At 43.1% G+C, this 13,910-nt stretch overlaps 1 protein-coding gene across 2 annotated transcripts in view; it reads left to right on the top strand.

Moving 5' to 3' along the window:
* The first annotated feature begins 421 nt into the window (after positions 1-421).
* rap1gds1 (RAP1, GTP-GDP dissociation stimulator 1) overlaps positions 422-13,910 on the top strand; it is a 34,066-nt gene continuing 20,577 nt past the window's right edge. For both annotated transcript variants that reach the window (XM_083992813.1, XM_083992814.1), the window contains exons 1-4: positions 422-831; positions 5,455-5,562; positions 7,689-7,811; positions 13,259-13,384. In XM_083992813.1, coding sequence (XP_083848939.1) covers positions 828-831; positions 5,455-5,562; positions 7,689-7,811; positions 13,259-13,384 — 361 coding nt within the window. In that variant the 5' untranslated portion in view covers positions 422-827. The remainder of the gene's footprint in view (positions 832-5,454; positions 5,563-7,688; positions 7,812-13,258; positions 13,385-13,910) is intronic.

Here is a 13,910-nt window from a genome sequence, read left to right on the forward strand (position 1 = left end):
GAACCACTGCTCTAAGGAAATACAAATAGAAAAGAAAGTAATATTTCATTATATAAAAGGCTCTGTAGTTTGTATTTTGTGATTTTCTTCTTTTTTTTAAAAACTTTTATTCTGTCTTTTTTATTTAATTTTATTGTGCTTTTATGGCGATATGGATCCCCTTGGGTCTGAAATAAAGAAATGAATGAATGAATGAAAACATACAACAACTAAACAGAATTAAGAGAAAGTATTGTAATAAAAAGAAAATAAATAAAACAATCAAAATAAATAAATGAAGAGAATGGAAGAAAAAAAAGGAGGAAGAAGAGAAAGTAGGTTTTATTTTGAAGGCTGCAGCCGCCCGGCCGGAAGTCGTGCTCTCCACGCCGTGTGTCGGGCTTGACAGCGGCATGAGACGGAGCCAGTCGTCCGGGGGAGCGGCAGCCAGCAGCAGGTCGTTGAGTGTCGGCGTGGAAATGAGAGGAAGTCTGATGTGTTGTTAACCTGGTGGTGGTGGCAGAGAGCGAGAGCCAGAGAGCCGGTGACCAGGCCGCTGCAGCGACGGCAGCATCCATCCATCTGAGCGGGGACTGACCGACCGAGCCGACCGACCGACCGACCGGCCCCGGCGGCTGCTGCTGCTGCTGCTGCTGCTGTCGCTACGCTACCTACTAATTAGCCTAGCTGAGCTCTACCTAAAACCCGCTAACTTCACCAATTTGAGGCGGAAAAAGAGAGAAAAAAAAGCGGGGCCTCCGGCTAGTACGACTCGGTTCAACAGCTGCCCCCCACCTCCTCCACCTCCACGCCTCCTCTCCCGGAGCACGGTTCAACATCCTGCCGAGATGGGTGAGTAGTAGTCGGCTTAGCTGCTGCTGCTGTAGTCGCTGCTGCTGCTGCTAACAACCACAACTGAACTGTAGTTGTCAACGGTCGGTTTATTCGAACCCGTCAACGACCGGCGTGTTTAAAAAAAAGAAAAAAAATAGAACGAGCGACTGTTGACGTCATGTTTAATGCATTCGAATTCGAACCACGTTAACGTTCCACCCGCTGTGTTCGGTTCTAAACATGATTCAGTCATACATTTAAAAGCCTGTGACTGTGACTGTGGCTGCTGCTGCTGCTGCTGACCGTGCGTGTCCGCCTCAGTGCTCGGGTGGGGTAGCTTCCCCTCACTGACTGACTGGCTGACTCCATCCACTTGACTACACCCGCTCCCAGTCAGTGGTCGTCATTTTTTTTTTGTATTTACAGTGAGAAAAAGCATTATTATTTATATTATAAACCATCACTGCTATCACCGGCTCCTTCCGTGTGGTTGAGCCGGGGACTGTGGTGCAGGTCTCGGCTTGCTTCATGTATGTTACACCCCCCTCCCCTCCACCTCCTCCTCTTCCTCCTCATCTGAAATGGCTGTGTGTATTGGAGATGGTGTAGATGGCACTTCTCCATCTCCACAGCTGTTATGCAATAGGATCCAGCAGCCCACTTTGTGTTGCTGTTTATACTGCACTGCTCCCTGTATTTCTGCTGCTTATTGATGAACGACACAGCACAGCAGCACTGCTTCCTGATTGCATGACTGAATCATCCATACATTTAATATTTACTGCTCCATATTAGAAAAAAAACTATCCCATTCCTGATTTGCATTATTTATCTGCCAGTTTTATGAGGTATTTCATTAAATGTGTACAAGCCCAGACTGGGCAGGGCTGCATCCATCCATGCTTGTCATCGTATAAAGATATCCAGGAGGATGGGATGGAGGGGTTGGGATGTGTGGGATGTGTAAGCGCACCAGCAGCAAGCAACTGACAGAAACAACCAGGTCACTGCAACACAGTCTGCACACCCAGTCCTTATGCAACGTACCACCACCATCATCATCACCTGGGTTTGTGTGTGTAGGCTCAAATGGTGAAAAAAAAGGAAATGAGCATTAGGAAAACTCTGCAACATTTTTTTTTACCTCCTTCTTTTGCTAATGATGATCAATATAGTTGAAGGAGAAAGCAGCGTGTCAGCCTCCGGAGTAATTAGAGTGCAGTCTGGACCAAACCCGACGGGTCAGTCTCCCTCCCAATCAGATTTTGCTGAGATTGTGGAGTGGACTGCACAGATTGAACCGGAGGCAGAGCTGCTGTCCATCCAGGAGGAAAAGGCTTCACCCTGCTACTGTACTGGAGCTGCGCAGGCTGCAAATCTGTTAGCTTTATTTAGCCATTATATTAAACCTTGGTTAATATCAGCCTGGAAATAGATAAACATAGAGAATAGATCCCGTAGAGATGCTGTCTAACATGGCTAACAGTGACTCTTACATATATTATGAGGAAGTAGCCAGGTTGTCATTTGTTTTTTTTCCCTTGTTTGACCAAATATGACATCCCTGATGTTTGACATAGCCTACTGTACACACACCAGCAATAAATCATTGATTCAAGTCACTGTGGTTAACATGGCTGGCAGTCATGCAGATTGATGTCTTGTAGATGTCGTAATGGAGAGAAGAGCAAGAAGACGGAAGAAAACGAGTGAAGCAGTTCACCAAATCACACCGAGATTAAAAAAAAATACATTAAATCTCGAAATTAACATTTAAAATTTAAAATTTTAGCTCGCTTGATACGATCACAAGTCACAGTGAAATGAAAACACAAAATACGAAACAAAAATACAAAACGAAACCAAATTTCCCGGAGCTTCTTCTACCGTCGTCATCATAAATAGCGAATAACTATTATTTTACAATTCACAAACAGAAAACAAAACAGTTGTGTTCGTGCTCAGTCAGTGTTTCCTTCAGCGTCATTTAATGTCAAGATTATTGAATTATTTACTGTGAGTCATTGAGTAAACAGTTTTAATAATTACTAATCACAGTGTCAGAGCCTCATTAAAACACCACCAGCCTCTGTTAATGAAGTTCAGAGGAAATCTGGATTCACATTAGCAGCACTGACTCTACTGACGTCACCTTCTTACCTCCGTTTGGATAACTTATGCTTTTTTTATGCCAATTAATTGATTAGGTCTTTAGGCCTTTCACAATTATTACATAATCGCTTGATCGCAATCATTTCAGCTGACCGCAGTCATTTTGAATGGACTCAAACAGCTGGATGAAACTATTAGAAATGTCATATGTCCATCACTGTTTCCTCATGTTTTCCACAGTTTGAGGTTTGATTGGTCTTATTGTAAAGGCATCACAGTCTATATCAAAGCCATCATCAGCTTTTTAAAAGCTTTTATTTGTGTCTATGCTTGTCACTTAGTTTTTGCCCCTTGCTGCCCAAGTTCAAGTCGGTCCTTCGGCCATTTGCTACTTTCTCTCTCAATTTTTTCATCCCTCTTTCTTATTATGGTTGAATTAAAGACAAAAGCTAAATCTAGAAAGTAAATCTTAGCTCAGTCTTTGTCTTCCTTCAACCTGTTTGGTCAGTTCGTCAGACGACGTCACCGCTATAAATTCAGGATTTAACCCCAGGCTTCTCAAAAATGAAAGTAAAAATGAGCTGTAAACTGAGAGAGCTGTATTTAGGCTAAGTGATATACTATCATCATCTGTAATGATACAGCATCCCTATGATTCCTACAACCGACGCTGCTGCTGCTGTTTCCTCTTGTGCTTTCCTTCCTTCAGTTTTCTGACGCCCATCGATTTGCTGCGTCTGTGCTGAAGTGTGAAGCTTCAGGATGAGGGGAAAAAAAGCCCAGCAGGAAACTGTGTGACTTTAGATTTTAGATGAACATCTGTGGTGCAAACAGTCTCTTGCTGGTCGGTTTGCTTAAAATACGACTGTGTATGTACACACTGTGGCTGTTTGACAGTGATATACACTCAGCTGCTGCACCTGCACCACTCACAGCCTCCTCGCTTTGAATTAGACCTGGATGGATTTTAGTCAGATGCAAAGGATGATGGATTTTATTACGGACGCATCTACTGTAGGTCGGTTGAAGAGATTTTTATTTGAGACGTATATTTGTAGTGTTTTGGTAACAGCTTTCTAACTAAGATGTTTTGGACTAGGGAAGCACAAATCTGGCTTTTTCAGTCCCAGTGCCGATGTTGATACCGATACCTGGGTGTAGCATATCGTCCGATACCATATAGTTGGTTACCTTTAATTGTTGGTGCAAGCTATTTTTAGATCGGCGGAGCAGAGCCGCGAGCTGTTCTCGAGGTAAATACAGAGACTGCTGCCGAAAAACTGCCCCAGATGGGAACGCGCCTCAGCGGTTTTGCATGAATTTCCCTCTAAAACAACTCTGTCTGGTAACGTTCTGTTATTATCTCATAGCGTGGTGAATGTGCGGGTCACAACATGTCCACCAGAGCGTTGTGGAGTTGTTGGATTGTATATTTGATGAGTTTGATGAGGGAAACCAAGAAATTATCCTCCGTAGCGTAGCTCTGAGCAGCTCACGGCTCTGCTCCGCCGTTCTAAAAATAGCTTGCACCAACAATTAAAGGTAACGAACCTACTGCTAAAACTATAGGGATTATGGCAAATTGGCCAATTTTCCAAAATGTTGAACTATCCCTTTAACCATCACATCACAATTACCCCGTGGCTGTTTAGTTAAGGTAAAAATCCTGCATAGTTCCTCTTTGAGACCTCTGTGAACTTAAAGAGGAACTAAACCCCCAAACCACTTTTTTCTGCTGAAAACAAATATATTTGGGTATAAGGTAGTGTTGTCAGTTGATTCTGGTCCAACTTTTGACATTTTAGTCAAAATATTTCAACTTGGTGTATTTTGTAGTAAAAATGCAGTGTGACTGCCCTCTATGGGTTGAAACACGGCTATTACAATCGAATTTTTCTATTGGCTGAGATGGAGGCAGATGACGTTTTGGAGGCAGCTTTCGTCACCGTCCACTAGCTCCCCGACCAATCAGCACCGGCTGCTGCCTGCAGCTAACGGTTGCTAGGCAGTTTAGCTGCTCTGCTGCAGCTAACGGCTGCTAACAGCTGCCTGAACGGGAATCGTTAGTGCGGCCGCCGCTGGCGCTAACGAGCCGTTAACGAGCTAACGAGCCGGCGGATCAGCTGTAGATGCACTGTGTTAGGGCTCCTAGTAGTGTCCTCGCTACTAGTGCTGTTAGTAGCTCGTTAGTAGCTCGTTAGCGCTAGCAGAAGTGTCGATGTGTGTTTATTACTTTTTTTTCTCTTTTGTGTGATTTCGCGGGTGTGAATGGGGCGCAAGGGGGAGGGGGAGGGGGGGGGATCGGAGAGTGCTCCTGAGTCCCGCCCATAATCAAGGCATTTTTTGAATTTCAAGCTTAGAGCACGTCATCCAAAACTGAGGGGTTTAGTTCCCCTTTAAAAAAGCTGCACATTTCGCAAGGTTTCTATGTGTGAAACAAACCTTTACGGACCGAGGCTTATCATCTTCTTCTTCATCATCATCATCATCACCCTGCTAACTCTCTTGTTTCTTCTTCTTCCTCCTCAGACAACCTGAGCGACGCCCTGGAGAAGCTGAAGCTGGCGTCCACAGACAGCGCCACCGACAGCGTGGAGAGCTGCCTGGACTGTCTGCTCAAGGCGCTCGCCAACAACAGTAAGCGCAGCCCGATTTTTTTTTTTTTACACACGACACAGCGGCAGCAGCAGCGGTGGCGGCGCTCGTATTTAAAAACCATTTCTCTCCCGGTCCGGTCGCTTCGAAAATCGCCGTGGCAATCTGCCCCCGCCGTGGGTCCTCCTGGATCAGCTCGCTGATATTTCCTACGTGACTCAAAGAGAAGCGCTTCTCATTAGAGCGCTCAGCTGTTAATTTAATAAATCATATCTGGATTGTGCTCGGATGAGAACTATATATATATATATTTATATTATATTATATATATATACTGGAAATGAGACTCAGTGGGACGTTGTTTGCCAGACGGCTGAGTAATGTGGACGAGTGGATGAGCAGTTTCTTCTCCTGCTGATCTGTGACTAACAGGAACCTGTCACCTGTGCTGCTGCAACGTCTGAGAGTCGACTGGTGTTAAAGTGTTGATGGTTATATTAGTGGAGGTGAAGCGGTGAAGGTTTCTATTGGTCCAGAAAGTGAGTTGACCTGACGGTGTGATCTTATTGTTGCTGTGTGAAACTGCATTATTGGAGCTGCAGAGTCTTTTAAAGGGACAACGAGGAGTTTTGGAAAGTGAAGTGTTTTCATTCATCAAGAATTAAAGTCGGAGGTTCGAAGACGATCAGATACCGTCGTAGTTCCGACCATAAACGGCGATTCGGCGGCGTTATTCTCATGACCCGCCCGGGCAGCGTCCGCGAAACCGAAAGTAAGGAAACGCTGGTCGGCTCGCCCAGCGTTTCCACCATTAATTAAAATAACGATAGAGACAAAACGATATATTTATCTAAAATGGAGCCATGTGGGGAGCGGAGATTCATCCACATTAACGTGCAACTTTTTTATAACCAAATACAAACTCCTCGTTGTCCCTTTAATGTTGTGAAATCTTGTTAATGTTGTTGTTGAAGATGCTGCTTTGTGATTATGAACTGTTTTATTTTTATTTTTATTTTTTTTTGGTGAGTTTGTTTTATATTAAAGTTTTAGATTCTTCGTCCTTGTCGACATGTTCTCTGTTTCAGATGAAATTGAGCTTGTAGCTAACTGTGGTACAGCTGAGAGCTGTGCACCTTCCCTGTCAAACTAGAGCTGCAACAATCAATCGAACAATAATCGATTATTAAATTAATCGTCAACTATTTTGATAACCGAATAATCATTTTGAGTTGTTTTTAAAGAAAAAAAGGCTAAATTCTCTGATTCCAGCTAAATGTGAATATTTCTGGTTTCTCTGTTTCTTTATGACAATAAACCGAGTCTCTCTTTGGTTTGTGGACAAGACTAGACATTTGAGGACGTCGTCTTGTGGTTTGGGAAACACTGATTGACATTTTTCAACAATTTGTAACATTTTATTGACCAAACAAGTAATTGATTAATCATTTAAATAATAAGATGAATCGATAATGAAAATAATAATTAGTTGCAGCCTTAAAATAAGAATTTGGCATAAATGTCTGATCCAAGTATCGTCACCATTTGTTTATTTTTTGTCATTGGACAAAGAGAGACAGACTTTCAGCTCCTAGAGGCTCAAAGTGACTAATTAGTGGTTTCAGTGAGGGGGGGTGGGGGGCATTGGGCAACATATTTTAACTCTTTCCTTACAAACATGAGCTCATGAATCGTTCCTGTGTCTCGGTCAGATACACAGTTTTAATCATGATGTCAGCAGATTCTTGCACTGGTTAAAGTCTTTAGACGTCTCTGCCTGTTTTCATTTAGCATAGATATTTTCAATTTAAATAGTTCACAATGCATTTATAGAGATAATTATGATAGTTTTTCTTTTTTTATTACATGTATAACACACATTTGTCCCTCTGCTCACAATTCAGATGCAACCATCCATTTTCCCTGTAGCTGAAGCTCCTTTAAGGCGCCACATCAACAAAAAAATAGCAGCTAACACAATTTTACATCCGTTATATAGGAAAGAATATAGACACACTTAATAAGGAGCATTGACATGACATGTTTCTAATTGATATTGTACAATCTGACACTTTAATGTCTCATATTTGTTTCTGACCTGGAGTTTTCTAGCAGTAGGAGTGAGAATACAATTATAATGTGACTGTAACTGACTGTGATGTTTGCAGACACGGAGGCCAGCATGAAGATCCAGGAGATGGGCGTCCTCCCGCTGCTCCCCACCCTGCTGAACCCCCAGTCTTCCTGCACTCCTAAAGTAGCCAACATCATCGCCGAGGTGGCCAAAAATGGTGAGGATCCCTTCTTCCAGACAGAAACACCCTGACTCACATCCAGTCAGTGTTTAGCTTTTCTCTCCTCTGACTCCCTACTCGATACGTTATTTAGACGTAAACAGAAGCTCGCTGTGTCGGCGGCGGACGCGTTAAAACCCTTTACTGAAGCAGAATATTTTGAGGAAGTGGAGCAAGCAGCGCCGTGTCTGTGTTGGAGTGACAGGTCGTTTCAGAGTGTGAGGTTTATTGTGCCGAGGACTCAAACCTTTTGCATAACTGCATTGTCACAGATTCACCCCCCCTCCTCCTCCTCCTCCTCCTCCTCCTCCTCCTGTAACGCCTGCGCCAGAGCACAAGAGCAGCGAGCTTTTTAAAAGCAAGAGAAAAGCAGACATGAATAGAAGTTGGGGCTAGAAAAGGTTAGGATAATGAATGGGTTCTGAGCAGCTTGCAAGACTCCGGCTAATGATCACTCCCCAGCAGTTTGCCAAGCTCGGCAACGACCCGCTGGCATTTATCTGTCACGGCTTCCGGAAACGTCTGCGAGCAGCCAAGTGACGGCTGCTGCATGGGGCTAAAAAGACCAGGACCAGGACGAGGACGAGGACGACTCCCTCTCCTTCTGTCTGACAGCACGAACCCACTGGATTGTTTTTAAAGGAGACACAGTGTTACACATATTTTACTGCTTGTGCTTCCCGTTGTGTCCGTTTTGAACACAACAGAGCAGCTCTGCAGGATGTTCAGCTCCACAAACTCCTTAGTTGTCTCGTACGGGTGTCAAGAAAAATCAACCGCTGTGCAGCCACTTGGTGAAATGCTTTGTTTCGTTTCCCAAATTATGTTTTTTTTTACCTTTTACTCTTATTTTACTACCAAAAAGAGTGTGTTTTTAATGTCAATGACTAAAAGTACACAAATTGACAAACAAGCAACACTTTTCCTCCTTACAAACATAACGCTGCACTGTAAGTACCAACAAAATATTATGCTTATGAGCTTTAAACTGGTTCCAGTAAAATAAATGCTGTGATTCCTGACGGTGCAACGTGGCATTCGGCGCTATCGTTGTGTGTAGTGAGCTTTACCTACATTATTTCGAAGTGGGTTCTTTTGGGAAGGAAATAGGTTGTGAGTTTCCGTATTGATTCCGGTTGTTGGGTGACGGGCGTCGTGGGCGTGTTTTGTGCACATCCTTTGCAGTTTGAACGGACAGGTTTTGCGCAAATCTCGCGGAGATCTCGTTACCGAGCGTTCAGAGAGACTGGAAACCACGTGAAATCTGGTTGGTGGATTACAGCCGGACCCCCCACAGCTCATGTTGTGCAACTTTGCAGAGGTTCATCACGGACATATCATGATATTACACACTGTAAGGATGTTCTAAGTTATAGAACAGTATAATATGTCTCCTTTTAAAGCTGCGTTCAGCGTAGGGACAACATCCATGTTACAGTAGAGGAGCGTCTCATCGCTGCAGATCCTCGCATGGAAATCGGGTTAGAGTGGAGTCACTGATGAGGCATCGTCTAGATGACTTCATGCTGGATGTTAAACTGTGACTCAGGCAGAGGTCTGGACCCTTCACACTCAGACCCCCCCCCCCCCCCCCCCCACACACGTTCATGCCTTTGTTAAAGGGATAGTTCACCCAAAATTCAAATTTCACTCATTATCTACTCACCCTCATGTCGACTAAGGGCTGGGAGAAGTTTCAGAGTCCTCCGTGGCTTCAGTTACAGCGGGGCTCCGTGCAGCACTGCATGTCCATATGACGGTTGCGAACAGAGCTCACTTTTCTTTGTCCAAAAAGACACACCAAAAAAACATCCAAATACCTCCATGCTGCTCGTCTGTAATGTCCGCCTTGTATTGAAGCCCCGACATGAGAAATTGTTCCGGAAAAAAATAAGTAAGTCTATATTTTAAGCTTGTTTGTAGCGGAAGCTCCCAGCACTGCTCTTTCTGGTCCGTCCAAATCTCACACGATTTGCATCAACACCCAGTTCACGGCTCCGCACATCGCGCGAGACTCCGGCAGAGCAACACTGGGAGCTTCTGCTACAAACAAGCTAGATAATGATAGATAAGATAAGATAATGAGTGAAATTTGAATTTTGGGTGAACTATCCCTTTAAAGGGTTAGTTTGGTTGGTCCTGCAGACGCACAATCCCAGTTACTTTAGGAAAACACAGATGGACACACGAAATATCTCAGGATCTGAATATTTTCCGTGTTTTTCCCATGAAATCAGCACTTTCTGGTTGACTCAGCTGACTGTAATTGCAGAGTAATACAGTGCAGTGTGTTTCCTTATATGTAGCAGGAATGTGGTTGTTCATCGCTTTGTTTAACAATGTATTCCAGGGGAAATGCTGAGCTCCCAGTTTTCCTGGGAGGATAAACCACTGGAAATGATTTATATATTATGTTTTTCCCAGTTAGAGTCGTACAGACAGAGAAAATGGAGACAGAGAGAGAGAGAGAGAACATGTCACACCGACCGGGCTCGGGCTCGAACACACTGGATATGTGGTGGAGAAAATAGAGAGAAGCAACATGTAAACATCACATCAGCAGAATGACATAAAACAGACTGACACCTGAATGTGACACTGACATGAAAACAGTTTAGTTTAGTTTATTAAGGTCTTATAGAATCGAGTACACACATCAGTAAACAACAATATATACACAAATGATTTAAACATAAATAAACAACAAACAATAATTCATTTCTTTTTTCCCCCCTTAAAGTATAAAAACAAAACAAATGTACCTTGACTGAAAAGGTGTAGGCTGAAGGGTAGGCTCATCTTATTTTGCCTGCCCTTCTTAAATTAGCTCATTTTAGAAATGTAGACAGAACAAAACATATGTATATTAAACAGCTAGAACTGAACTATCCTGAGGTTTTCTGTCAGAAAACAATAAATTAATTTAAAAAAAGAGAAGAAATGCAACATTTCTCTCAGCTGTGACGTCTATATGTAGAGTGACGTGTGTTCCCAGCCTGACCCGTCACTCCACCAGGTGAACTACAGCACACTCACCTGGTGTCGGACACATTTCCTTTCTTGTCTCTCTCACTCTCTCTCTCAGAGCCTGTCCGCCGTCGCTTTTATTTATTTATCCCAGACTTCTATCAGAGGCAGCTGTTTTCTGGTTGATTTGTAGATAGATAGGTAGGTTATAGTGATTAGTATGAAGCCTCGTTATTGAGGACTCTTTTCTGACTCCTTTAGTAATAATTTATTTATTTTCACATTTTATTTTGAGCTTATATATATGAAAAAATGTGATGTGACAAAAGACAACATGAACTGAAAACCAAATAAACGCACAGACAAGCTCACAGACGACATAATTCCTAATAACAAAGAAGCCCAGGAAGGAGTAGGAGGAAGTGAAACACTAATATGAATGAATGAATGAATTTATTTCGAACATAAAAGAATTAAATTTAAAAACGAAAAACAGAATACAAACAAACGAACAGTGCCCTACCCCTTTCTTACTTATCTATTAATAAATTAAACAGCTTCAATAATCAATTTACAACCAAATATACAATCATACAAACAACCCGCCCCAATTTATTTAATTACAACCCAAATTAAATATATACTAGGGATGTGAACGTGTACGAAAATATGTACACGTGTACACTGTGCATTTTTTTTCGTGTACACGTGTACACGCTTCAGGACCTATAGGTTGCTATAGCCTTATTTTTGTTTAGTCTGATATGCGCAGCCGGTGACACTGCAGCCGCCGTGCCGGTGTTACACCGGAGCGGAGGAGACCGGACGGCGGATTTGTCCCGCCCCCCTCCCCCCCGACACGCACCGCACCGTAACTGGAGAGATCTGCCCGGTGAGCGTTCAGAGTCGACCACCGTACCCCCGTACCCCCCCGTTCTCGCTGACCTCCACCCTTCCTGATCCGCTGCAAGTTGCCAGAGCCCCGCGGAGCCCAGTCTCTCCCTCCTCTCCCACACTTCAGCACCTGTCCTGGGCTACAGCCTGGCTCGCTCCACCGTCCTTTATTTTTGAAGTATAACTAATAATAATGCACCGTACTGCCTAACCATACACACGTATGAGTGATCAGAACAGTAAATTGTTTACGCTACTTTTAAAAGGAGTAAAGTCATTTAAAACGAGGAGCGAGCCGAGCCGACACGGTGCAGCCCTGGACAGGTGCTGAAGTGCGGATGAGAGGAGTGGACAGACCGGGAGGAGCAACCAGCCCAGAGGCGTCTCGTCAGTCCTCGGCCGTCTTCAATGTCTCGAGACACCCCTTTCAATTCTTTTAAGGTTATTTGTTTGTGTTTAGGGAGGCTATATTTGTATAGAATATTTTTTGGCAACCAGAAAAGCAATGTCTGACCCGGCGTTTATTTCGGATGGGCGTTTACTCGGTGGCGGCGCCATCACACTCGCTCGCAAAAAAAAAAAAAGAAAGGAAAAAAAAACTCACACACTCAACACATTTTGTCAGGAGGGAAGCGCGTCACAGCATCATTTTTATTAAATCATAGTTTTCTCTAAATTAAGACAGTGTGAGGGACTATTTTTCACCCAGCCCCCCAAAATGTACGCTATGTAAAAAAATAAAAAATAAAAAAATAATAATTGCGTGTATCGTTTAGGGATTTTTTACTAAACGTTTACAGTTTCATTCCGTGTAAACGTTTACACGTGTACACAGTCACACCCCTAATATATACACATTCAAATTGTTTACAATCCTAATATCCCCAGTGGATATTAATAATAATTCATATTAATAAATTATAATAAAAGTAGTTCACTGAGTCTCACCTTCAGTGCTCCTGTTGCTCTGCAGTGATGATAGAACGACAATCAGTCAGTCAGTCAGTCAGACATGAAGGTCCATGATTACAGCCCAGAAGCCTTTTAACCACGCTGCCCCGTACTTATCATTTCCAAAACAAAGCCGGTCTTTCACTGGCGGTTTACACTGCCTCCATCCCATCACCCGACTCCACAGCTCGATGTGTTCACTTCACTGTTTCGTCTTTCTAATGTGTGAAATTGACATTTGCAGTTTTAACACGAGCTGTGGGATGAAGGAATGTTATTCACGTCAAGTATGTGCTCTCCTTGTTAACTGTAATACAGGAATGCTGGGTTTGGTTTTTCCCTTCATGTTAATAATTTTTCCATCTTTTTATCCTTTTGAATGAGCTCTTTTATCGCAGACTGCGCTGGAATCTGAAAAAATAAATTCGATAAAGACTGAACAGGCAGTTTGTTATGTATATTTAGTGTTGGTTTTTCACCTGTGATAAATTTCTAAAGGGAATACGTTTCTTTATTTGCTGCAAACTGCAATAAAAACTGTGTTTTCTGCTACATTTAAAACAAAAATTTCTGTCTTTTCTCTTTCATTCCTCACACTGACTGCTCTGTCCGATCTCCTTGCTGCTCCGTAGAGTTCATGCGGAGCCCCTGCGTGGAGGCCGGACTCATCCCTCCTCTAATTCAGCTGTTAAACTCCACCGACCAGGAGGTTTTACTGCAGACCGGCCGAGCTCTTGGCAACATCTGTTATGACAGCCGTAAGTAGGAGTGTGCTTTTTTGCTTAGGGAACATTGAATCCCTCATGAGCCTTGTCATCACCCTCACAGACCTAATAGAAGATAAAGTAATAAAAATGATGTTACTTTTTTGGAGCTGCAGCTCTTTGGGCATGTGTGTGTGTGTGTGTGTTTGTGTGTGTGTGTGTGTGTGTGTGTGTGTGTGTGTGTGTCAGCTCCACGAGCCTTTAACAGGGTTAGAGGAGTGTGTCCGGGGAAATCTTGTTGAGATCTGAGGAACCACACCCTGTTCACTGCATTCGCATAAAACACACTGCAGCTCCTTCATGTTGCTGCAGTTTGTTTACATGGAGTCTATATGAAAATATACATCGACATAAATAAAATACACAAAGAGCTGCAGTGTCAAAATCAACTCATTTAAAAACACTATAATGTAGAAACATTAAAGCAAATAGAAACTTCCTCTTTAGGGTACATGACTTCTTTATAACTATGATTTCACCTTCCAATCAGAGGAATCTGTCGGTTTCAACTTTTAGCAAC

This window comes from Trachurus trachurus, assembly GCF_905171665.1.
Source record: "Trachurus trachurus genome assembly, chromosome: 18".
NCBI lineage: Eukaryota > Metazoa > Chordata > Actinopteri > Carangiformes > Carangidae > Trachurus > Trachurus trachurus.